We start from the raw sequence: 27375 nt of genomic DNA on the forward strand, positions 1-27375 counted from the left end.
CTCCAATGGCCTCCCAATTACCGCATTCATGTGGTAGGGCAATACGGCACGTATCTACTATGAAAGGGGCTGTTTTTATTCTCACACTTAGGTATACCTGGGTTAGGTTTCCATGCACCTCCATCGCCTCCCAATTACCACGTGAATGTGGTAATTGGGATTCCTCAATAGGGGAAGTATCTCCTATGAAAAGGGCTGTTTTTATTCAAACACTTAGGTTTGTTCTAGGCTAGGTTAGGTTAGGTTTTACCTAGGTTAGATTTTCCATGCACCTCCAATGGCCTCCCAATTACCGCATTCATGTGGTAGGGCAATAGGGCACGTATCTCCTATGAAAGGGACTGTTTTTATTCTGACACTTAGGTATACCTAGGTTAGGTTTTCCATGCACCTCCATCGCCTCCCAATTACCACGTGAATGTGGTAATTGGGATTCCTCAATAGGGCACGTATCTCCTATGACAAGTGTTCTCACATTTGTGTTAGGTTTTAACTAGGTTAGCTTTTACCTAGGTTAGGTTAGGTTTTCTATGCACCTCCAATGGCCTCCCAGTTACCACATTCATGTCGTAGGTAAATAGGGCAAGTATCTCCTATGAAAAAGGCTGTTTTTATTCTCACACTTGGGCCGTTGGAGGTGCATAGAGTTCAGCTGTGTTCAGCGTGCGAGATAGAATTAGTAGAATTAGCTGCTAAAGTTTCTTCAAACACTTTAAATAGAGTTTGTTTTGAACCACTCGGAGTATCTGAAGGTAGCAGCAGGATGTCCATCTCATGCTGTTGAGCAGTTAGTTTTGCTCTCCCCTCGGTATATATCCGTGCTCATCAAATGGACTTTCTCCGTCTCTGTCTGGCTCGCTCCTCTCCTCTCCGCTCCTCTCCTCTCCTCTTCCTCTCTTTATGCTCGTGCTTTGACATTTTCAAGAACACCATTAGTTCCATAATGACTTCTCGTGTGGCTGCAGAAAATCTGTGCCATTATGAGAGATCTCATCAAATGCATAATCATTAAAGGTTCCTTTCATTCTTGGTGAAAGGGAAGGTCGGATCACATCGTACACACAGTGAATGGATGTCTTTTTTTTTTTTTTTTTTTAATTATTTTTTCCTCCTTGAGATGTCCATCCCACTGTTTTCATATATTTTTAGAATTCCACCCATAACACAGACGAATCCCGTTATGCAACGTGTCACTGTACGAGTGTCTCCTGTGTACAGTGACACTGTCCTAAAACGCCAGTTTTCCAATGTCCTCGCTCACGCTTCGTTTCACTTTTCCTTTTCGCTTTCCTTTCCTCCTCCATTGTGTTGTTTTTTTTTTTTTTTTTTCTCTCCTCTGCCTCCGTTTCTCAAGCATCAGCACTTCAATTTAGTCCCAATTTGTGTTTTTATGTTCTCATATCAGCAAAGTAATGGGCGGGCTCGTTAAAAGCATATTTGCTTTTCGCGACTTTATTTTTCCGCTGTGATTTTTCAGCCACTCGTGTAGGTTTGTGTACGCGGTGGGGGTGGGCTCGGGGGTGGGTGGAGGAGGAGGAGGAGGAGCGGGCGCAGACGTGTTTGGGAGCAAAACGGGGGGGAAAAAAAAAAAAATGCAAATGGCTTTAGAGGTGAATGATTTTAGGCTGCCATCAATCCACTGAATGACTCGGGAAATGTTAGGGTGGGCTTAACAACTGCTGAGATCAGACTGGTGCTGTCAGAGTGAAATGAAATGGAGATAATAATGCTTCATACCTGATGTGACGGAATAGTCAGGAAGTACTAATTTTAGCACATGCACACACGTATTAAGAGGCCACCGGCAGGTCTTCGGGAGGCCTTTAGAGGGCACTACTCCACTGAGAATAGAGCTGCTGGTTGAATCCATCCCCACAGGCCGGCACGCGCTGATTAACAGAGGCTTCTAATCAATTATGAATCTTCTGATGTCCGGTCGCTAACTTCACTCCAGATTTGTGAGTTTTAATTTTTTAAGTGCGTAAAACTTACTTGCTCCCTCTGTCGGGTGTTTCCTCTTCACGACGAGCGGCTGACTGATATTTTTTTTTGAAGACGCTCGCGCAGGAGTGCTTTTTTATTGACGGCGAGAATAGAGGAGGAGGGAAGAGGAAAAAAAAAGCCTAATGAAGTCTGTTAATTTGCTGCTATCAGAATGAAAGTCTCAGACTAATTATGGCCCTGGGTCATCTAGTCTGGATCACAGAGAGAGGTGGCCCTGCGTGGTTCACTTTGATTAGCTCACTCACAACAGAGCTCCTCACTTCATTACTCTGATCCTCCCTCTGTCTCCGTCTCGCTGGGACTCGCACGCCCTGCAACTCCGCGGAGGAGGAGGAGGAGGAGGAGGAGGAGGATAGTCCATGTGCAAACAGGCTAGTCAAGCTGTCGTCCTGGTGTGCTGTTCACGTCAGCTGGTGTGTGTGTGTGTGTGTGCGCATTGATAAGGGGAAGGTGAGGGTCAGGTGTGCACAGTCCGAGGAACCTCCGGACAAGTGTCTGATGTCTTTTGCCGCTTCCTGTCAGGCTGACTGAAGTTTACCCCAAAACCGCACACACGGCGAGTCAACAGTCAAACCACTCTGTTGACTGTAAAGTTGACAGATGTTTCAGAATGGTGGATTTGTTCACTTGCTGCAGACAGCTGCAGAGCCCTCCCCGTGCATCAGATGTCTCGTGGCAGATTTTGCTTCAGGCGCTCGTGTGTGTGTGGATCATGTTTGTGTGTGTGTGTATGTGTGTGTCTGCGTCTGCATGTTAAATCGCGATGCCCCTTGAATTATCCCTGCCACAGAAACCCCCTTTAATAGCAGTGATTGAAACTTTACCTGCATGGCTGCCTTGATTGGCCACTGGAAACAACACAGTGATTTAATTACCCTTTGAAGGCTGCTGCCCTCTCATTGGGCGCTTTCTCCACACTTGAGACGGTTCAGTCATCATATAATGTCATAAATAATGAAGCCTAATCAAGATCAAGAGGGAATGACTGAGGAAGTAAGAGAGTCTAATATCGGACACATTGACGGACTATAGACGCTAATCAGGCATAACATTATGACCACCTTATGACATGGGCCTTCTGAGCGCATCATCCCACAGATACGTGATCAGTTTGGGATCTAGTGAGTTTGGAGGCCAGGTCAACACCTTGTGTTCTTTTTTTGTTCCAAAATCGTTTTTGTATGTCCCTGTCCCTGTTGTCTCCTGCTGGGGACGACCGCCGCCATCAAGGCATGTCAGGAGGGGCATATAGAATAGAATAGAAAGGATGGAAAAGTACTTTATTCATCCCCAGGGGGGAAGTTCAATTGTCCAGTAGCTTGCACACAAACATACACAAACATACACAAACATCAACACACCAACAGAATCAACAGTGCAAAAGGAAAATGAAGACTGGTGATATGTATGAGACTGTATCAACATGTGACATGCATTATGTCTAAGTAGAAACGTTTTCCTGCAGAACATTGTCACAAGATGGTTAATGACATGTACTTTTCCGGTCATAATGTTATGCCGGATCGGTGTACAGAAGCATAGAAGCACACATACACTTGTGTTTCTTGGGTTTCTCCCTCATATGTCTGTAAGTTTCTTATTTCATCTGATAACTTGTTAGACTTTTGCATAAGTTACAGAGTTATATATATATATATATTCATTCTACATTAGTGCTAGAATTTTTTGTGTTTGCCTGAGTGCGTGTGTGTGTGTGTGTGTGTGTGTGTGTGTGTGTGTGTGTAAAAAGCAGGCCGGTTCCTATAAGGCGTTTTTTTTTTTTTTTTTTTTTTTTTCCCCTCCTTTGATTAGAAATCCATCCTGATGAGATGAAGGGGTTGGTGTCTGGTAAAGGGCTGTGGGGAGAAGCAGGAAGGGATCTTTTTTTTGTGTGCGTGTGTGTGTGTGTGTGTGTGCGCGCGCGTTGGGGCGGGGTGTCGAGGTGTTACGTTCTTGTCTCTGAGGCCTGCCTGTCATGTACAGCATCAGTCATGCTCTTTCACAGCAGTTTTATTTCATCCAACACTCCCTTTAGTGCTTTGATGGCACAATTCACTGATACTGCTTTGTGGGGGAAACGCTGCTGTTTGGGAAGCGTGCGAGTGCGTGTGTGTGTGCGCGCGGCGGCGGCGGCGTTACACATTGTCACATTTTTGTCAAGCGCCTCTAAATTGTGACAGATCAAAACCAGACAGAGGAATTATTACAAGTGAGAAGCGTAGATAGACCTTACGCAATTCATTTTATTCTCCTCTGACCCTGCAACTAAACATTCAAACTTTTCCCTTTCTTGTGCGACAAGTTATTGACAGGAACTCCGTTTAATATAATTGTGTGAATTTATTTGTCTCATTTTGGGGAATAGAGCGGAATGTGCTGTCCTCGATCTCAGCCACGCAGGAGGTGAAACAAATTGAAACGTCTTTATTCGGGTTTTTCACACTTATCTCTCCTCCCACTTTGTCCCACAATCAAGTTGACATTTATCAGAGGCTCCGCGGATGCTTAGATGGTAAATGGCTCACATTATGTGTGCTGCGACTGCACGGCGCAGCCCTTTCAGCCGAGGCTGTTTCTCCCGGCGTCGGTGTGTGTGCCTCCGAGGCTCTGCTCTCTCCTCTCTAGCGATTGAGTCCTCATCTCAACTGGGGTTTCAGTCGATGGCTCTGTTTGCGACTTATATCTTCCCCCTTCAGGCTCACGCTCCGATTCTCCCTCTTACACCCGTCTCTCCGAGCAACTTTTTCTTCCGGATCTACTCCCGCAAATTAATGCGGCATAATGAGCTCGCCGTCAGATCTTAAAATACCTGCTGCGGCCGGGCGCCTTCTCCCTTCGCCTCACCTGTGATGTGATGCGGACTCCCCACCGCTCTGCCCCCACAAGTGTATCCTTATCTTCCCCACTTCCTGGGCGACGGCGCAATCTGATAACTACAACTGTCGCCACTCCCTCTGATTGATTAAACGGTGACCTCTGGCCCCCCCGTGGGACATTTTAATTGGCTGATGTCTAATGAGCGGGCTTCTGTGAAGAAGAGCTGTTTTAAGGCCAGAGAGGATGAGGGGATGATGCTAGAAGGGGGCAATCTAATTAGCCGATTTAACTGATAACACCTGAGGTAACCTGGTGAGTGTGCGTGCGTGTGTGTGTGTGTGTGTAATGTGATTTCTATCTTATCACTCTTTCTTATGGGATAGAGATAGATGCAGCCCTTGCGGTATTTTTTAGTATATAACACACCCCAGTGTGTGTATATGTGATGAAATGAGGTGGTTAATACTCCTGTGTGTTTGGTAAAAAAGCGCCTGTGTTTAAAAGTCAGTGTGTGTTGTAATAAATGAGATTCTGTTATGAGTTATGGTAAGTAGATCAATACATCATTGTAATGCAGTAAGCTGGAGGCTTTTAGGACAGACTCCTCAGGTTGCATCTAAATACCCCCTTTTTTTTTTTTTTTTCTTTATGAAATAAATGCTTATTACCATTTTTATTTCTTTCACAGCTTAACATAGCTTCTGATACCGTAGCGCATTCTTGTTCTGCACGAAATATATTCATCAGGTCGATCTGAAGTGAAGTGCCTAGCCTTGAACATATTCACACGAGTGGCTGGAACACAGTAGAGTCCAGAAGGGGTGTTATTGTACCGGCGTGTTAAAGTTAGGAAATGATTCTTCTGCGTACAGCACGGTCTCTGCCTCAACACTTTTCACAGAGCTGCAGATTGAATTATTCCCACTCAGGGTATCACTTTTGTTGTTGATGTGTAACTGTAAATATATTTGATGTCTGCTTTGTGAACATCTGAACCTCTATCCTGAAACCAGGAGGTAACAATCAGGTCTGAGCTAATGTGGAAGTGCAAAAAAAAATGCAGTTCATCAAGTGGCCACTCGAGGCTCCAAACGGAAGCTAATCCCCATCGACATGTTTACAGCCTGGTCTCAATAGTTTATTATACTATTCATGGCAGCTGTGAGGAGGGTGATTTTTTAACTCATTTTATATTAAGGTTTAAAATTTTGCAGCATAAAAGGGCGTTCCCGCTTTGAGTGACAGCTAACAGTTAGCCAAGAGCTGGGTGGGCGGGTCTCAACGTCCAGGCTGCTTTAGCTCCGCCCCAACACGACCTCCATGTCCATATTTGGAGTATCCGAGTGTGGGGGCGGAGTAAAGGTCATCCAACATGGCGGCCACGGGCTCCGCCCACTTCCGGGGCTTCATTTACGAGGTTCAGTATCCAGTAGGTGACGTCACGATGGGTTTGCCCGCAGTATGTACAGTCAATGGTTGAAACGTCACTGCAGCGTTAATTGAAAGCAAATTATTCATTATTCTGACAATTGCTTTCATGTACTTTTACAGTCGTTTAATGGTTTAGTCTTAGAAATGAGAAAATGGACACATTAAGATGTCTTGTTTAGTCACAGATATTGTAAATTATTGTTCATCAGTGGCTGATTAATGTATAAATGGCCAGTCGGATTCATTGACTAATAATTTTAGCTCTAATATTTAACAAAGTTTATAATGCCGCCATGTATTATGGAGTAAGACAGACAAATTAACTGATAAGTGTTCAGAGGATTCATTTTTTCTCTTCTTTTCTCAAAAACATAATTTAGCGTTTGGTATTTACATGCATATTCAACCATTTTCCATTTTGTGTTGTTTTCTTCTTACTTCAGTCTCTTTGTGTTTAACGCTGTGGTAGACAGTGTGAAGTCTTATTTTTTTTGTATTTTAAAAAAATGTCTCTCTTCATTCTTTCTCCTCTCCCTTTTCCCTGCTACATATTTCCCATTGTCCTCCTCCCGTGTGCTTTGCGTTTCCTCCGTCTCTCTCACACACTGAAAGACTGTGAGGAGAGCGCGCCCACGGAGGATCCACGTAAGTCCAAGGATAGCTCAGTGTGTGGCCGTGTTTGTGTGCTTTGTGCGTGTTGCCGGCGGTGCGTGTTTGTGGACATGCCACCGGCCCTTTTTTTTTTTTTCGTGCGGGAGCTCCCAGCATACCTCTTCACTTTTTAATTAGATACGGGATCGCCGAGTGAAGACGGAGCCCGTGTGGAACAGCAGAAATACCTTTCCTGTGGATTAGCGCCTGTGCTCTCCTCTCCTTCTCCCCTTTCCTCTCCTCTCTCACCACACACACACACACGATAATTACAGCACCAGACAATTACCCAGCGTACCCCTGGGATGCACATTTTGTTCTCTTAATCTGGTGTCTTAAATAATTAAAACCAACCATGAACTCCTCTTTGTGAGCGTGGCTCAAGAGGGCACGTGTGTGTGTGTGTGTGTGTGTGTGTGTGTGTGTGTGTGTGTGTGTGTGTGTGTTTGTGTGTGTGTGTGTGTATCAGTGTGTGTCTCCTCATCGGTTTCTCGGTTTGCCGTTCCTAATCCGCATCTCTCGGTGCCTCTCCTGTGCCTCGATAGCGCCGCTAACACAATCCCACCCACCTGTCTCCGCGCGGCCCCAAACAGATTTACCCTCACCTGTAACCTGATTACCAAATGTGCAACTTTGTGTTCGTGGTAGAGCCGCGGCTCCGTCGCACCTCGCTCTGTCAGTGGCGTGATCACAGCACTTCGCGATAATCCCTTTCTCCACGCTCGTCTGGAAGCTAGCATCCCATCATTTTGTCATTTCCCCCCACTTGGAAAAAATATGTAAATAAGCACAACAAAAACTGAGAAATGTTTGCGAGTCTGTTTAAACATTGCCGACATTTTCCTGATGTTTTACACTGAGACGTTGTTGCTGCGTCTGACTTTGTCGCGCGTGCGTCAGCAGTACAGTGAAGTGAATGCATTAATGTGTAAATTGTGTCTCCGCGCGGTGACGGTAATTCGATATTTCTGTCTTCATCAGCCAAAAGAGAAGAGGAGGATTTGGAGGATAAGAAAACCATAAAGAAGAGAATTAAAGAGCTCAAGGTGCTCGATCCGAAGATTGCGCAGAATCTGTGTAAGTATTTGTTTCCCAAGAACTACATTCATGTGTGCGTTCCCTTGTGTGAATCGCCTTATAGTCCGTTTTGCCTTTTATCTCACTTAATTTACCACTTGTGTCTGTTTTTGATGCACTTTTTTAAATTTTTTTTTGTCAACCTAACGGAGAGTGTTGGCAGGGAATGAGTGACACCTTCACTTGTTGCTATGGCAGTTAAAACGAGACGACCCTTCCTGTGAACACGGACATCGCTGCCTATGACTCATCTCCTCGCACTTAGCCAATCAACATCGTTAAGGATCCATTAAGGAATGAAAATGCATGATCACATTGATCTGACTGTCTCATTCTCACTCTCTCCTTCTTTCTCCCTCTCTGACGCGCACACACGCACACACGCACACACGCACACACACACATTCACGCATGCATGCTTGCTCTTAAAATGACCGTTTTTAAAAGCACCCGGCGTTAATGAGGATCCAGCTGATCTCTTAAGCACTCCCAGATTTTAGCACCTCATTGGCTTATATCAAGGGGAGCTGTGACCTTTGTTTCCCGTATTAAAAGAAAATGAGACTAATCAGCTCAGTAAAAGTGATAAATCATACAGCAGAAATTATAGAGCGAGAGAGAGAGAGGGGGAGAAAAAAAAAAAGAAAAGCTGGAGAGTGGGCGGTTTATGCGTTCCACAATAGGAGGTAAAGAATCTAAAAGCTTTGAACGAGGTTGGGAATGAGTATGTGGGGTTTTAGTTATTTTACTTGATTGCTGCTGTCACTGTTAAAACACAGTGTAAATTTATTCCATGTAGTAAGTTCTAATATATTGACAATCTCTCACTAGTGATTAAAATAAGGATCTCATATTAGATTTATCAGGAATTATATATGTATATCTGTATAGACATTAAGAACAATAAATAAAAAAAATAAATCCAATGTATCCGATGGCCTATGTGCTCGACAATCCTGCAGCGCGTTAAGAAAAGTAATACCTGCCTCCGAGCTCTTCCTTAAAGATTTTCATTTTTATTTTACAGCACGAGAGGAGAGAGTTGTCTTCTTCTTCCCTGTGCAAAATAAATAACACCAAATACACTTAATGTATTTGCTCTTCTCACAAAAAAGAAAAAAACACTTAGAGCTGGATGGTTTAACCAGCTAATAAAACTTAATTATCTTTATAAATAGCTCTGTGGTTTATGGCGTATCTTGAATATTCGCACGAATTAAGTCAAAATTCTGCTCGGACCAGCGTCGTAAAACTGTTGGATTTAATCTTTTCACGGTTCTGCGAAAGTTTTCCAGACAGCAGACGTGCTTCAGTGATGATCTTTAACACTTGAGTTTGGTTAATTTGGCTAATCTTCCTTCGGGGATAAAGTGAGAAAGTAATGAATCTATCTAAAGGTAGATGTTTTTTGACTTTTATGTTCAACAAATGGAAAATAATCAGGCTTGGCTTCATGCGAGATCTTTTAGAAATCCTTGATTCAGGTTCATCCCTAAATATTATTGTGATTGTATTTCATTCCAGTCCTTCCACATGGTGTTTATTTTAAGTACTCATCATTTATATCCTGTATATAACCTGGAAAGCCACTAACCAAGTCCCTTTTAAAGGTCTGCATCTCACCAACATTTATGCACTTAACTGACATTAACTTAAAAATCATTTTCTTTCGGTGTCACCGTCGCGTGTCCTGTAAATGTGACACATTTAAATAAAGAACACTTCCGTATATCGCCAGTTTTTACCTTCAAACATTCCCTGTAATCTTTCGAGCTCTGCATCGTCTGGTTCCTGGCCAAGTCGCACATCTTTTAACTTTCTTTTGATGGTTCCACTGGCTCGGCTAATGACTTATCCTGACAACGCATTTACCATTTTTGTCCCCAGCCGTCGTTCTTCCTTGAGGATTTCATGCACGTTAAGCCGGTGTAATTTTCCAAATCAATTTCTCCAAAACATTTTCATGTCTGACTGGCTTATGAAGTGATGTGTCTTAGATCTTATTCCTCTTTGGTTATTATCTCATGTCCTTCATGTGTTAAGCTCTTCAGTTGTATTAATTTTTTCTTTTTTTTTCCTGTTACTTTTCATTTATTTGTACCAGCTGTCAGAAAATTTCCAGTTAAATGTTCAACGGTGACAGCGTCTGTGTTACATTTGTTTCTTTTTGTGTGTGTGTGTGTGTGTGTGTGTGTGTGTGTGTGTAGCCATCTTCCTGGGCTCCTTCCGCATCCCTTATCAGGACATCCGTCGCATGATCGTGGAGGTGGATGAGGAGCAGCTCACTGAACCTATGATCCAGGTTGGAGAAGATTTACATTAAGTCGTAAAAAAAACGCCTCGGGCTTCAGACACTTGCGCAGCTTTTGTGGACGACTTTCTTGCACAACTTGACTCTACCTAACTTATTAAAAGGAAAGAATATTAGAAACATTGTGCAACTTTTCACCGAAAGCCTGGATGTATATTTTTAGCCTTGCCCTTCTCCTACTCAGTTGGTCAGAGTCGCGGCCCAACTCTTGTATATTGTCTTGATTAGCTGTCTGCCTCAAAACAGAGCGTCGCCTCAGGCAGGAGCACCGGGCACCTGTAAAGCCTGCAGTACAGCAGCTGTTGAAACAGTTGGTGAGCACAGGCAATCTGTCAATGGCCAAATAAATAAATAACTCGGCGCTACGCTGATGTTTAACTTATTTTTAATCATTTCCGCTCCTCTCTTTTGTAATTGCCCGACCGCTCGGCTTCGTCGCCACGTTGTCGCGCCTTCTAAGAACGAGAAGAGCGACTTAAAGGCTATCCGTCCGTCTCCGTCGTCCCCTCTGCTTCTTTCTGTCTCTCGTCAGCAATGCAGTGACTGAAGAAATTGATTTTTAGAGCTTTATTTCTGAGGGAGGCTTCTAGAAACTGCTATTACTACTTGTCGCTTCTGCTTTATTTGCTTTAATTAGCCCGGGAGAAGCTAGAAGTTAGGGAGCTCCCGGTGCTCGGCTCGCTCGGTGGATTTATTATTGAGAATGTGGTCATGCTCTATAGATTGCATTTACACCCAGCTGAGATCCAACAGTGGGAATCAGGCCACCTCCTAATGCAGTCTAACCGATTCGATAGCACGCTGCTCATATCCTTTGCATATTTATACAGTGAACCTGCATTTTTTCCTGGACAAAATAGAATATCCAGCTGCTTCTTGACTCCGGGTCAAGGCTGCAGTAATGTATCAATCTTATCACTTATTTTTTCAGTAAGTCTATTAATCTATTTATCAAGTAGAGCACGACTATGATTTCACTTTAACAATGCCATGTTATTTATCCATAACCCCGTCTATTCCCCTATACGAGGTCACCATTCACATTCGTACCGACGGCCAATTTAGAATCGCCGGTTCACGTGTCGTTCCTGCCTGTGAATTGTGAGTAGAAACCCCCCGTAGGCGCGTGAAGAACATGCAAACTCCCCACAGAAAGGCCCCAGCCATCTGGCAGGTTTGGACTACACATTCGTCCATATCCTTGTAAGGATAACCACAGCCGCCCGGAGCTGTATTATTTATCAAAAAGATTGTTCCCTACATTATTTAGTTTTATACGTCTGTGTGCGCTGGAAAGCGGCGTTGCCATACTAGCCATAAGCCATCTGCTCCAGGGAGTTTTATGTTGAGTTTTTTCAACTGATGAGGATCCAACAGCGACTTCCAGGCACCAACATTTGGAAAAAAACTCGCTGCGACAATCCAAACGGTTTGACGTGGAAAAGCTGGTGGATCTGTGAAGCTAAACATCTCTTAAATCTCGCTTTAAAGAATTTAGCGTGTGAAAGTACTCGTCAGCTCTTCCTCGTGGACAGACTTTCCAAGTTTAGTCTTTTAAGATGTTCATGCTAATGCGGTTTTCATACTTGTGAATTGTTGAAAAGAGTAAAAATAATTTAGTCTTAACATTTCATTTCGAATTAAGTTTAATTATATTGACTGTACTTGTACATGCTTAACCAACCATCTCCTTAAATTGGAAAATACATATTAAACACGTCTGAAACAGATTAATACAGAAATATCAGTAGAAGACTTACTAAGAATAAAATGCTTATTTAAAACAGATTAAATGTCAGTTTGTGAAAATTACTTTTTAATTGCGCTTTTTTTTTTGTGGATTATTCACCAAATTATGAGTTAGTGAAGGCCTTAAGGATTTTCAATTAGTTAGTAGTGGGTACGTTAAGTAATGAGTAGTACATCCATGGAAATAGTAATGGATGTGACAATATTACATGTGACTTCAGGCATCGGTTATTTAAATATTTGCCACACAGCAGCATTTGATGTCACTAAGAAGCCAAACATCCACCAAAAATGGAGAAGAAATGGAACCAGAGTGTGTTAGTTTTCTATACGGGCCTGATCCCAGAAAAAAAGTGCCTTTTTCCATTATATTAGACATTTGAGTTTGGGCAGAGACACTTTGAACGTGCCAAAATATCCGTGTTCTCATTGATTCCATGGGGCTTGTAAACACATATCTTATCGGATCAGTAAAGTTGGAATATCTGTCTTTAATCAGCCAGAACTGTCCTTGTAAATGCTGTAAATCCAGTCACAGTTGCTAAAGCCCCACACGCAGCCGTGTAAACTGCTTACCTTTTGGACACTTTAAATGATTACGTTTTGCACAAGGTTAATAAATTGAATCAGGGAAATGATGTGGATATAACTCTCATAATTAAGCCTAATTAATAAACTGAAGTGTGCTGTGTATCATGGCTGACACTGCTTTCCTTCCTTCCCTCCTTCCTTCCTTACCCTGTGCCGCCTCTCACTTGCTTTCTGCCTTTTTTTTTTTTTTTTGTGTGTGTTACAGAACCTTGTAAAGCACCTACCAGAACAGGAGCAGCTGAATGCACTGGCCAAGTACAAAAACGAGTACTCTAATTTGTCAGAGCCTGAACAGTTTGGGGTTGTGGTGAGTACTCGCACTCATACTGAAACACACACACACACGATTCTATCTTTGTAAGGACATTCATTGAGATTAACCTAGCCTCTTACCATAACCATCTTAACTCCTAACCCCAGTCATAACCGTAACCAGGACCAGCCACAATGTCCTCACTCAGATGGTATAAAAATAAAGACTGGTCCTCAGAAAGATAGCGGTACAAGAGCACACACACACACACAGAGATGTTTACGTTCCTATCTTTGTAAGGACCTTCTGTCGAACCGATGCATTCTGTAATCCTTACTCCAGCCCTAAACAAGAATTTAACCCTAATTGTAATCTTTACCCTGAAAAAGAAAATAAAAAGCCTGAAACAGATTAAAACCCTCAAATGTGAGGCCGAGCAAAAAAATGCCCCCACACCATTAGTATTCTTTGAGAAACTGGCCCCCGTGACTTCATAAAAACAAGATCACACACACACACACACACACGAGCACGACTGTCGACTCGAAACAAATGGCTATAGCTCTAATAACGTGTGTGTGTGTGTGCGCGTGTGTGTGTGTGTGTGCGCGTGTGTGTGTGTGTGTGCGCGGCAGCGGTAGAAAACAGATTTTTCTTTATATTCTAGTTTTCTTTGAAGAAAAACCTCTGATATTTCTGCCCTTTTATGTGTAAACAAATTACGAGTAAATAGTTCATCACAACACAATTATGCACAGTCTTATAAAAGTGGTTCATTACTATTTTAATGTCATAGTAAACGTAACATTGCCGCGTGTTTGCATCACTCTCCGTGTCTCTCTCCCATTAAAACACACGTACGCACACGCTTGCGCACATGTCGCACTTTCGCGTAATTATCATAATCCTTAGCTTTTTAAAATTCTATCCATTTAAGCCGCGAGATGAAAGACAGGACACCTGTGGACCGATGCGCTAATTTATACACATTCAAGAGCAGCACTGCTGCCTAATTATGTGTGCATCATTTTCTTAAAGACTTTTCAGAGGAGGTTTATTCAGAATTATACATGAGGGGTGAAGCGGTTTTCATGTATTTTTTTTATTTATTTTTTTATGTTTCGTAGCAGGCAAGTTACTGGAAAAATATGCAGTAATCTTTTTTTTTTGTTTGTTTGTTTGTTTGTTTTACTTGCGTCTTGTTTTGCGTTCTCGGAGATATGGGAACACGCAGTGACTAAGTGGTTGTTGGAGGAGGGGGCTGCTGTTGTATATAGTTCATCAGGCAGACGCTGAACAAAGAGCCTGGTATATATTTGTGCTGCTGTGCCTGCGTGGGCCCAACCAAGCCTGTGCGCTTCCACCTATCAGAAAAGCTCAGGTTCAAAGGGAAATTTTAATTCACCATTGTAAACACGTGCATTTTTATCTATTTTTCAATAACCACCAGTCACATTTGGTTTGAACTTCTCCCTGTGTGTGGTATCTGTCTTGATGCCTATTCTAAGAAGTTGACCTGATTCTGTCTTTGTTGTGTACGTCTTTAAATTGCCTTGGACAAAATGGCAACATAGTTATTTAGTGTTTCTCTCTGCAGCTACGCAAACATCTTCTTGTGACATTACATGAAAAGGAATTAAATCTCTCACTATTGATTTTCATAATCCCCATTATATTAAATAATAAACTTATGACTTTTACGCAGTCAGTTTTTCATATCTTTTTATTTAGTAGGACAATCCAATTAGTTGTCTTTTCCTGCCGTAGTGTCATTACAACTGCCTTTTACACGTCTCAAACACAACACCGCCCCACTTCTTATCTTATCTTATTTCATTCATGCTGTTTTAGTAAATGCTGAACATTGTCTGTGCGTTAACGCTTGAATGTTGCTTATTCTATGTTTCTTGCATTTGGATGTTTGAAGGCTGCTTTTCTTTGTGTCCATCGACGTTTCTGTCTATTGTTGTGTTCATCGGTTCCTTTCTGTAAAGTGTCCTTGGGTGCGCTTCTTAAATAAAATGTTATTATTACTTTATTATTACCGTGTAAAGACGGACCATTATGGATTATAGAGGATGGTTTCTCTCAATTTAGGTAGTAAATGTAACACCGATGTTTATTATTATTCATTAGCCTTTGTTTAATCAGGTCGGTCCCGTTGAGATACAGTGACCTCTTTTCCAAGGGAAGCCAGGCCAAGACAGCAGCCGAGGAAAGTTGTGACAAAGAAGAGCGAACAGCAACTCACACAACAACACAAATACAATACGTGGGAAATAATAACAAGAATAAAAAACAAACAATAGGACTAAAAATCGGAATTTACATTTAAAATAAGAACAAGTGAATCTCAAAGATCCAAAGGTGATGAGTTCCCTTAACTTTATAGTTCTTTAAATGTATCATCAACTGTCCACTTTTTCTAATGAATTTGTTTTTAGTTATTTGACGCTGTGGAAACAGGATGTGACATCATGGTGAAAAAAAATGTGTGTGTGGATCATCAGATTAAATTTAGGACGACTGGACTCGACAATGATCCACACGAAACTACCAAATAACAAACGGTCCGCGAACATTGACATGTGGCCAGAAATCAGTTCTGCTGTTATTTAAAATACTCAATAAACTAAAGTATGGCCTTTTGGGGCTTTATACAACACAGCTCCAACGGCTTTGTACTAGAGTATCCGATAAATTGGTAAAATTAACTTCAGTTTCTGTTAGTTTAAGTTAGTTTTAGATCATTTCAGTTATGACAACTTTAGCTAAATAAAAGATGCTTATCCAGCACTAAATGTGAACCACAACACCAGGTTTCTGTGTCTGGATTCCAGTTGTTTCTTCATGTTGCAGGATCCATTTACTTCTTTTCTTTGGAGATATCTGTAAAAATATGTCTCCGCTTGCAGTTTAAAGCTTATGATTCAAACTAATGTGACTAATCTCCATGTGCATCTGTCACTTTTGTGTCATTAAGAATGTAAGAAAACATCATTTTGGCCAACGCAAGGAAGTGGAGAGACGTTGTCCGTGTGGACTGTAGACGGTCCATGGTCTCAGATAACATGAAAGACGTTGTGGAGTTGTTTTGTCCTACCTGACCCCCGACATAGCCAAACTACATCTTCTATCAGAATATGAGTATGGTAACGCACCATTTAACAAACAAACAAACAAACAAAAAAAGACTCTTCTGTAATCAGAGCAATTTTGTTGTTAACAGATTCAAGTCCGTGGCGCTCAGATGGCACGTATGACTACATCGCGGTTACTCATTCTGTCAATCAGCACATAAAGCCCACTCAAACAATTTGGTTTTCCCGGCAGATCTTTGACAGGGCGTAATCACTTCCCAGCGACGCCACTAAACCACATTTTGTTGGCCCTTTTTTTTTTTTTTTTTTTTTTTGCCCCATTGCTTTCGGCGAAGCATTTTTTTTCTCCCCTCGGCCAAATTGACGCTTGTGCAAAAGCGAGAAGCGACACGGGCGTCCGCCCTGGCCACGTTCTTTCACGTGTCGCGTCTCCGGCTCGGCGGCGCCAGCATGCACATTGACTCAGCGTCATGCCAGGTTTTAAGCGGGAATGAGCAAAGGCGGCATAATGAGGATGTCTCCTTAGCGGAATTATATCGCAAATCTCTTGTGTGAAACGGGACTTCTGTTTACCAATATGTGCATCCTGCTGGCCCAAGTGTAGTCACAGTCTATAGAGCTGGCACTTTCTTTTTTTCTTTTTTGAGCTGAGGTCTTTAATTTTGGATGTAAATAGTTGTTGACACTCCATGCAACATTTGCGAGTAGTCAAAATATTTACTGTAACTACTTTTTTTTTTTTTTTTTTACACTATGTGGTGCGTGATATTTTAATTAAGCGTTGACACTCTTGTCAACAGACCTCTGTTTTCCTTCTCTGCATCACCAGCTACGTTTTCAACAACTCCTTCTTCATGTTGTGTTGTTACAACCGATCTCCTGGTGCAGTCGGTGCGACTTCCCGGTGCCCTCTCTGCAGCCGCTGTGGAAACATCAGCCGCATCCACTCCCGCCTGCGCTCCGCTGTGTTTACTTTCTATTTTTGTTCTCCGACAATGTGCTCCTCTCCACAATAACCTTACCACGGCATTTATCCCATCTCTTCATTTCAGCATTGTGTTCGGCCCTCGTGCACTTTGTTATTTCTTAATTTTGCCGTATAATTCTCCTATTTCCCGTCTCTGCTGTTCCCTCGTACAAACGCTCGGTTCACACACACACACGCACACATGCGCACGCACCTCGCTGACTGAAATAGTCATTTGATAACATTACAGTAGCTATAATTAAACCCTTGATGGAGGACATCAAACCGCACAGCCAGCTGTTGTGTGAAACAGACAATTGGAGCCTTCACCCCTCCCTCGCACCCCGCGCACATACACAATCACTGTTGCGGCCAGGTCCTGGGCCCAATGCAATATTTTCCAATTTTCTCTAATTGTGTGAGAGTGGTAATCCAAGGCAGGCTATTGTATATTCCTCCCCCTTCAGTGCCTGCCCTATATGGACACTAACTCCACAATTAACTTACCAGACCTGGGTCCCAAATCAAATCACTGCCAGCATCTATTACTACTGCCTAGCAACACTCTTCAACACGCCGGTTGCATAAATGTCTTTTAAATTAGATTTGCTAAATGCGAGAGTGTGCCAAAAGTGCGATTATAGTCATTTTAAGTTGGACCGCGTTCCCCCGACGTAGCTTTCCCTCATTGCCATCTTTGCTTTATCCTCTTTTCGATCATCCCCCTCTTCTATCATCCCTTTTTCTCCCCCTCAACAGATGAGCAGCGTGAAGCGTCTGCGTCCTCGCCTCAGCCACATCCTCTTCCGGCTGCAGTTCGAGGAGCACGTGAACAACCTGCGTCCGGACATCCTGGCCGTGAACGCCGCCTGCGACGAGGTCAGGAAGAGCCGCCCCTTCGGCCGCCTGCTGGAGCTGGTGCTGCTGCTGGGGAATTACATGAACGCGGGCTCTCGAAATGCCCAGTCGTACGGCTTTGATCTCAGTTCCCTCTGCAAGGTGAGGGTCGAAACGTTGACCTCACCGCCGACTGTTCGCGCGCGCAGTGTGTCCGTCTCCGACCCTCCGGGGAAAGTGGTTCAGGACGTTAGTGAAGCGTGTTCACTAAAGCTCATAAAACATCAACTTGATACTGATAGATTTTTTCCTAGCTATGAAAAAAAAGTACTAGCAGAAATAATTTTTAATGGCCAATGAACCTTTTCTTTAAACCACATTCTTCACATTCTACACATACAAAAACTCTTTTACGATATAGACTCTGCATCATTTAGTGTCATTTTATGTCCATGTTGAACCCGTGGGTATGTCTCTATATGTTATCTATGTTAACAATCAGCCACAATATTATGACCACTGACAAGAGAAGTAAATAACAACCATCAACCATCTTGTCGCAGTTCAATGTTCTGCTGGGAACCTTTTAGATCTGGTATTCCTGTGGACATGTACCGCCCACTTAGACCGAAGCAGGCGCCCTGACCCCACAGGACGACACAGGCACACACACAGAAACACATGAAGAACAGTACAAGGTGTTGACCTGGCCTCCAAACATCCCAAACTGATCAGGATGATCCACAGAGGCTCCTCCCCTCAACCCATAGGACCCAAAGGCCCAACAAACAATATGTTTCCAGACAACACAGGACACCTTCAGAAGGTCCATTATCTGATGAGACACAACTGTTTTAGAGACACATGGGAGACATACACAATATTAGGAAGATGGTCATAATGTTATGCCTGATTGGTGTATAATGCCTCGTTTGTGTCTTATTGGTTGAGCATTATCAGATCCAAAATGGCTGCTTCCCTGAGACATTTTACTTTGAAACCATTTCATTTAACCGAACACAATCAGCCAAGACACAAGACAGGAGAGTCCCAGGGAGAACTTTATTCACGTCCACCTGGTCAGAATAGATAACCGAGGCTACGTCCACTATCCCCCCGAAAATTTCACGCGCCCTGCAGGACTTCCCGCGCTTCTAGGGCGGAAATGTGGCAAACACCTGTGGATTTTATGTGACACGAAGGCGGAATTCAAAGTTTCCCTGTGTGATAATCGTAGTAAAGACAGGGTGTAATCTTGGAGGGGGAGTTTCCTACAGTGTGTGTGTGTGTGTATGTGCCAACATTACAGCTGTTGACACACACACACACACACACACACACACAATGCAGTTTCCACAGTAACAACCTTTGCAGCCATTAGTCACTGCCACCTCATCGCCCCGCCAGACTTGGATGCTCATGTTCGTATAAACACCAGTGGACGTGCACAGACAAACGTGGTTCATCCACACATGATGGATTACATGCATTAGTGTGACAATAATGTAATCAATTAACAGAGGTCTGTTAAAGATTATATTTTGTGTTTAGCACAAAGCTGCTGTTCAGGCCCGTGTTTGCGCTCGTGTGTCATCTGACGAAAGGTGCGACGAGTCGATGTCGTGGGCAGGATATATAGAGGAAGACATCACCTTTGCGCCTGCCCCCGAGTTTGACAACTTAATTCCAATGCACACTTCACAGCACAGGAAAATTGCACTCGGCCCAACTGGAAAAAAAGAAAATGTTTACATTGTCAACTATGATTACCATCCATCTAAATTCAGTCGGGGACCTTTTGTGAGTGAATACTTCAGGCTTTTGAAAAAAAATGTGGAAAAACAGAAATGAAAAGAGAGATGAGAATGTTTGATTAGGGGAGATAATACAAACATGATTAAACCCAGCGGGTCTGAGTACACTGCTGTCTACCAATAGATCACCTAGAGAGATACACAGCAACACACTCCGCAGGAGGGATGTTTGGCGGAGATACTGAGAGACATCTTGGAATTAGACTGGAAAAGAGAAATGAGGAAAGGGAATTCATCAGCGACGTTGGAAGAATTGCTGCGTGTGGGTGACAGAGAAGTGCAGGGTCCATCACATTTGATAAACCGCGTGAGTTTGAGATGTAAAATAATCCACGGCACCGTTAATGCTGAACATTTGCGAAGCCAGAGCTTGGAGAGCTAACAGCAGCTAAATAAAGGACAATGACGCATGTTCATTTGGCACTTAACATCTAGTGAATATGTAACCGAAAAACAGCACAAACATTATTTTAACTTTAAAGTTAAAAGAAACGTAGAAGATATGTACTCGTCTTCGACGTCATATATGGTCAGTAAATCACTCACTTTGTGATTTCCTATGAGCAGAAATAGAGCTTGTTACATACTCTACAAGAAGCGAGAAAAACAAAAAAAAAACACGCCGTTCATTCAGCATTCACCCGCACACAGTGTGACCACTGATCTCTACCTGGGAGAGATTAGTGGTCACACTGTGAAGATTAGTATCTGGGAGCTCGCAGAGCGGCTGCATTGACTGTATATACCAGCGGTTCCAAAACTTGTCAGGCCGCGCTCCATCTTCTACCTCCCGACTTAGCTGATACACCCCCACTGCCAGAAACATGAAAAAAAAGAAAAGGCGTAGTCTTTATAGCCACATACACGGCATCAAGTTTAATAAAATACTGTTAACACACAACTGAATGTGGAATAATGGGCCTAATATTTGAAAGTCAAGTACGGTCGCCGAGTGAGTCCACTACAGATGAGTGTACCGGTGATGAATAGCAGTTATTACTATGTAACAAAAATGTAACAGTCATTAAATGGCAACAAATACTCCAACACAAAGAACCAGTGAAAATAACACACATAGGCCCAAGTTCAACATTTTCTTTTGGCAAAAGAACAAAAACATTTTCGGGTACAATTGCAGCAGGCGAGAGAGAGCGTTATTGATCTGGTGTCGTGCCACTGAGATTAACCACATTTTCTTTTGGTTATGTTTTATCTGTGTTGCTTTATTAAAATTAAAACGTGCAGTAATAATATGGATGGTCAAATACTTACCCACATTAATGTGGTGGGCCTGCATCTCTGCACAGAGCTACTTTTCCTCACTGCTTTGTGCATGTGGATGGATGAAAACTAAATTCTTGGGTCACATAGCACTTTAAAATATACCTTTATTTTAACTAGTGTACCTAATGAACTGGCAAGTGAGTGCATTTTCAGTACATGTTTCTATATGCACCTGCCCCTGAAGTTTGGCAGTAATCCAGTGTATACTGTTCCATTATCCAGAGCTTATTTCAGTTCGGCCAATCACATCTCGGATGCATCTGTCAGGGTTCTGTCAGATAGCAGTCCAAACAACATTAGCTTCCCTGCAAAATACGCCTTCGGAGCTTCTGCGCGGACCTGCACAGATAACTAATCCACAAAAAAAAAAAAAAAAAAGGAATGTACATCCAACCCCAGCTGATTGTCTGCAGCCCATTAAACAGCATGTAAACACACCTGCAAACGTCGCTTCGATCCAGGGGAGCAGCCGGTGTGGCACATGCACTCGTCGTCACAGCCGCTGGGATCCGTGCAGCCACGACGTGAAGGTTGCTGTGCGAGTTTGTTTACTTTGTCGCTCCCTTCCTGCCGTGGAACACCGGCCCTCTGGCAGCCTGCGAGAAGCTGTCAATCAAACTCAGACAGCGATGCAAGCCTCAGGCCAGCGCAGTTGAAAAAGAAACATTTCTGATATTACATCAAAGTCCTCGTCTCCCGCCTTTTACTACATGAGATATCATGCATGATATATTAAAAGTAGACAGCCACATCATGTTTTGACCACGCAACAGGGTTCAATTGGGATCTATTTAATCTCTCAGTTTGATGCTAAGCTATCACCGTTTCCACAATTGGAGCAGATCACAGAGTGTATTTGTCAGTGTGATGCTGGAGAAAGTGTTTCTCTCGCAGAGTTTGTGTTTAACTGCATATTTCTGCACATTTTCTGCGAAACAGCTGAAGGACACCAAGTCAGCCGACCAAAAGACCACTTTACTCCACTTCCTGGCGCAAGTGTGTGAGGAGGAATTTCCAGACGTGATCAAGTTTGTGGATGATCTGGAGCACGTGGACCGAGCCAGCAGGGGTAATATGCTTTATCTGATTTCCTTTGGTCGTATAAAAACACATTTTAGGAGATGATATGATGTGAAATGAAAACAATGCGTTACTGTTTTTTTTTTTTTAATCACAGTTGAATCTCTATTCACATTGCTTACTTTCCCACTACTCCCAGTTTTTTCTGAGGCAATATTGCAGTGTGTTACTTTAATCCTCTGCTGGTGCCAGTTCCTTAGCTCTCCCAGCACACATGGAGTTTCATCCTCTTCCTCACAAATTGATCTTTTACCAGCAAGGGCTCGGTTAACTAGCTCGCTTGCTAATACAGATGCTAAATTGTTGGTTAACTGCTAATGCAGATGCTAAATTAGCAATCAGATAGTTAGGTCAACATTTTGGCAAACAAAAGAAACTTCAGTTTTTCTTTCTCTTGTTTTCTTGCTGGTTGTAACTCAACCCCTTTGAATTAAAGGACTTTTATGTCATCATCTGTTCGATGCGCTGTTCAGGCAACCGAGCACATTATTAAAACTGAAAACCGAATAATATTTTTCGAAAATTTCAAAAGACGGCTCCGGCATCAATTTCGATGGTGGCCATTAAGCGTCTTCGCCCGACATAAACAATGGTGTTTGTATGGACGGCAGCGGTTCTGAAATGATGGGAGCGCCGAGTCTAATGAAAAAATAATGAGATGTGTGGGTTGTCCAACTGTAACAGGCACTGATCTCGTGGACCTTATCGCAATTTAGCGTTGGCTGATTTTAAGTCGGTTATGTCTAACCCCTGAGATCCGTCACCTTCCAGATAAAACACAGCGTCTTAATCTTTCCACAGTGAAACGCTATTAATCCGGTGGTCACATCCAGCACGAAAATGAGATTGATTAATGATTTATAAGGCGTTTATGTTTTAGTACTATCCAGACTTAGACTTGCTTACCTCCGCGTGTGTTTGTTCCTGGACAAAAATGATGCTTCCCGCTTCTGCATTTCCTTCTCTTCTCTTTGCTTTGAGCTTTACCTTTTCTACTTTTGTAACTCTCCGGGGGATTATTCTTGGATTAGATGCTTGTTGACTGTGTAAACATTGTGTTTTATCGCTGCTGCTGCCGTTTGATCTATGCTACACTTGGTTCACCTGCACCGCCGCTTGATTTTCCAACATTAATCTTTTTTTTTTTGCCGTCGCGCCTTTTCAAGTTATAGGTTTGAGCAAATATTTCCGGACACATGTGATGTAGAGATCAGGAACGATAGCTTGTTTGATTGCGTGCTGAGCCATTGTGTTTATTTCTACAGACACTGGCACTTATTTGGCACGCCGATGCCCACAAACATGGCCGTATTCACTAGGTTGTGTGTGACCACAGCGGTCTGAGTTCGGCCATTGTTCCTAGAGTGTGAAAAAGGTCACGGGCGAGCAGGAAAACGCTGGGCGGTCATAAGAGACCCGACCGTGTTCTTTGTCGGTGTTGCTATAGGCGGCTCTCCGGAGGAAGCATCGAGCTGTGGTTTGTGTACGCTTTGTACGCGCGTGAGGCCGCAGCGTGTTTGCTCTTACTCCAAAGAAGATTTTACCCACTGCTCCGTTCCCAGCAGGAGGGAGTGAAGGAAAGTGTGAGGTGCAGAAAAACCCGGTGAGAATGAAATGTGTGACCGTATTGTTTGGACTCTCTCACTCTGTGAGGACTCCGAGGTCTTTCGGGGCTTTGATAATCTGCAGATAACGACGCTCCTGTTGAGTGTTTCCTTTCGCCCCGACTGCGCTGCATGTGCGCGAGCTCTCGTCCGAGCGTCAGAAGCACGAGGTTGAGATCAAGACGAAGCGCGGCTCTTGGATCTTTCCTCGCGCTTTGTCCACCCCTGTACTTCCCGGATCTCAAGCTAAGTGTATTTGCATCTATATAGACGCAGTGCTCTTTGTCCGTCGCCGCCGTTCTTTGTGATCCCGCATCATTACGAGACGCATACGCTAAGTGACTTATCTCTCCCTACCTGGCGTTCAGACCCACAAATCCCGCTTCTTTGTAAACCGACGCTGCCGAGCGGCTTCCTTTTCATTAGGTCCGACGGCCGTTTGAGAGGCCCGCAGACGCACTAAAAGGCTGCATTACATTCACAGGCACTAACCAAAGAACTTACTTGAGCATGAAAACAAGATTGGCTGGAGGTAGCAGTAATGATTTGTGCTTCTGTTGTAAAAAAGCCGCTGCCTTTTGACTGCGCGTAGCGCGGCGCTCTTTTCCCCCCGCTGCCAATCCCGCTCCTCGCGGGGAGGGAAAACCGTAGTTTAGTTCAGGGTTTCTTTGTGTCTGTCATCTTATTTATTTCTTTATTTATTTATTTCTTGCTCCTTTCTCGTCTTTTCAGCGCTACAGTAATTATTTCTCCTGACATTGAGAGGCAGTCTGTCTGTGCTGCTTCTCTCTGTCATTTTCCATGTATCTATTTATCTTGCTGTCAATATCTCTCTGTGGCTTCCTGTCTCCCCGTGTGTGTGTTTTTTTTTTCTGCTCTGTCCCTTTTTGTTCCTCTTCCCATTTGTTTTGTCCCTCGTCACAAACACGCGGGCTTTAATAGGCTGCAGCAGGTTTGGGCAATTAGGGCGGCTCGTTGAGTGGCACTTGGTGCCGAGTTTGATGTCGGGAAGAACACAGATGCGGGGACGTATTAATGCGCTCAACCAGACTACTCCAGATTTTCGACTTCAAATGCGCCCGCTCGCCTGCTACGTGTGAACTAAACAGACATGCCCGCGTAAATGTTATTACGCGGCGGAGATGGAAAAAGCTGTCCCGGGTTCGGTTTCGAGGCTTGCGGCCCTGAGGAGTCATTAAGGAGTAATGTGGGGGATTCGGCTACATCGAGACGGCTCGTCTAATGCGCGGCTCAAGCTTCGTTTTTGTTGTTTTGCTCGGCGCGTTCTGAGCGATGAGCCCGTATGTAGAATGAACGCTCTGCGCCACGATTCGCTCGCTTTTTTTGAGCGTAATTTAGCAGGTGTTGAGTAAGAGCAACCGGAACGATTCCCGGCCTCTGTCACCACCGGCCTCGTCACGCGTGGCTGTGAGTCGGTGCAGTTTTGCATGCGCCCCTCACTCTTTAAATTTCCATACATCGTAGGGTGATCTACGGCGCGGCCTCTGTGTGTAGCGGGGATGTTTGTGCGTGGTCGTGCGCTCCATTCTGTCTCATTTATAGCACAGCAGGTTGGCAGAGTAATAAAAGGATGTCAATGGGGGACTTGACCTCTACAAATATTCCAGTTATTATTCCTCTAAAGCATCCTCTGTCTGTCTGCAACCCCTCTGGACCACGGAGGCATTTAGGCCCCACTGCTCGTAAAAATCGCTTTAACGCACAAAAAGCCGGAGCAGGGCGGCCAGAGAGGAGGAGGAGGAGGAGGAGGAAGGCATGGAAACACCGTTCTGCTCTTCGCCGCGTCGAGCTGTTGCGTCACAGCCGCCGTTTCGTTCGTGCGCTTATTATAGCGTCGGCTTCATCTGCTTTTAAGCACGTTTCTGCGCCGGTTGAGCAAAACGTTCCAGCTGCTGTCGTCACACTCCCGAGCAACACCTCGCGCATTTTACCCGCCGCAACATATGCCTCGTGTTTTTGGTTGGCGTCAGCTGTCGTTGCGCGGCGCCCCTCCGCGTGAGGGAGCCTCGGCACAAAAGCCTTCGCGCTGGCTCGCGCGGCTTTGTTTTGCTTCCTGCCTTGCCCTCTCCTGCTCTTTTCCCAGTCGGTGCATCATCACTGGGCTTTAATCATTGCTATTAACAGACTGCCTGCCTGGCCTCCTTCCACTTCAGCATGCTGCCCACACCTTACTCAGACGGGTTTTAGTTGCCTTCTTATCTTAGAGGGCTGTTTGGTAAGAAAGAAAAAGATTGAAATGGAAATAATACGTCAGTTTAGGAACCAGAGTCTTGATTGTTTACTAAATGTTCTGAAAATTGGATCTGTCATACGAACTGTGTTGGCATGGGAATTGTCATGTGGACACGGAGCGAATCCAAATCATTTCTATAACGAGCTCAGAGGCAGCCGAGAGATGGAATATTTTAGTATATTAGTAGCTGATACATGTATTAGTGATGTATTTTAGCAGTAACAGTGGTGGTTTATTGAGTATTTACAGATGTGTGTGGACTGTGTTCAGACACTATTTACTTTCATTTTTGCAGCTCAGTTCTGTGCCATTGTAAGAAATAATCAATTTGTTTGTTTTTTGTCAGGATTGCTGTGTCATGAAATCAAAATGTCACAAGAGGCAGCGCATGTAATGACATTATTTGTCACACCATGTTATTTATGACCAAGGAACTTCTTGATTCATTATGTATTCCACACAAAAGACCTCGTCATGAAGGCGGCATGGACTTAGACTTCATTGATCCACAGGAGAAAGTGCTTAGTCACAGTAGCTTAGAAACAAAGAATCACTAGTAAAAACAAAATAGGTGTAAATTAGAAATGTATTTATATATATAAGGGATGTATAAACCTACAAGAGGCATAGGAAGGGTAAGTGGTAAGGTGCAATAATATGGATGGAAAAGCACATAAACTAGTTCCCACTAAGTTACATGGAGCACAGATGGTTCTTCTGCAGCACAATAAAAGAAGAACTAACACAGGTCTGGAGGAGAAGAGCTGTCAGGGAAACCGAAAGAGCAGAACACAACTAGCTGGTAATCAGGACTTTAACAGGTTGTCATTGAACAAGGCTGAAGTCTTAGAGGGCTGAGAGTGTCCAGCAGATCTGAGGTTTGAGCAAGAACAGAGGGAGGTAGAGAGTGAGGTAAAAAAAAAAAAAAAAGTCTAAGTCACCTTAGTCTTAGACACAAACCAATAAAGTACTGAAATAAGTTTATACATGCTAGGGATGTAACGATTACCGGTTTCATGATAAACTGCGCTAAAATTCCTGACGGTTAGTAATATTATTCCAAATTTTTATTATTATTAAAACCATGTGGGACTATTATTTGTGTTTTCAAAATAAAATTTGGTTAAATGATTGCAGTGTGGGTGTATAAGTACTTTTCATAACTACTTTGATAATAGTGATAACTGTGATCATTTTAATATCGTTACATCTCTAATACATACTGTATGTACAATTTCATTTTGTGGTTCCAACTAAGACTAATTGAACTTTGTTATGAACGTTTTTTTTATTTGAGCCTGGAATCGCTGCATTTTCTTTTTTCTGATCAAAACTAGATATGAAGTAACTTCATTTTAGTAAGGCCCATAGTTAACTTCAAAACAGTGGACTTCAGATTTGTCTCAACACAGCTGGCATCATGATTTGTGCATTTAAATACGTGGCTCACATTGGTGCGTTGCTGGACAATAAACTCTTCCCACTTGCTTCCAGAGTACCTTGAAGATATAAAGACTTCACTAGTCTTTGGATCGAGACTTTAACAAGTT

General features: G+C 43.3%; 1 protein-coding gene across 6 annotated transcripts in view; it reads left to right on the top strand.

The window, feature by feature from the left end:
• Window positions 1–27375, top strand: part of LOC125005819 (protein diaphanous homolog 3-like) — a 163427-nt gene that overhangs the window by 55216 nt on the left and 80836 nt on the right. For 3 of the 6 annotated variants that reach the window (XM_047581427.1, XM_047581431.1, XM_047581429.1), the window contains 6 exons: window positions 6865–6897; window positions 7885–7980; window positions 10188–10282; window positions 12837–12938; window positions 17712–17951; window positions 21827–21956. In XM_047581427.1, coding sequence (XP_047437383.1) covers window positions 6865–6897; window positions 7885–7980; window positions 10188–10282; window positions 12837–12938; window positions 17712–17951; window positions 21827–21956 — 696 coding nt within the window. The remainder of the gene's footprint in view (window positions 1–6864; window positions 6898–7884; window positions 7981–10187; window positions 10283–12836; window positions 12939–17711; window positions 17952–21826; window positions 21957–27375) is intronic. The other 3 variants (XM_047581428.1, XM_047581430.1, XM_047581432.1) reach the window with 1 other exon arrangement.

This window comes from Mugil cephalus, chromosome 3 (genome assembly GCF_022458985.1).
Source record: "Mugil cephalus isolate CIBA_MC_2020 chromosome 3, CIBA_Mcephalus_1.1, whole genome shotgun sequence".
NCBI lineage: Eukaryota > Metazoa > Chordata > Actinopteri > Mugiliformes > Mugilidae > Mugil > Mugil cephalus.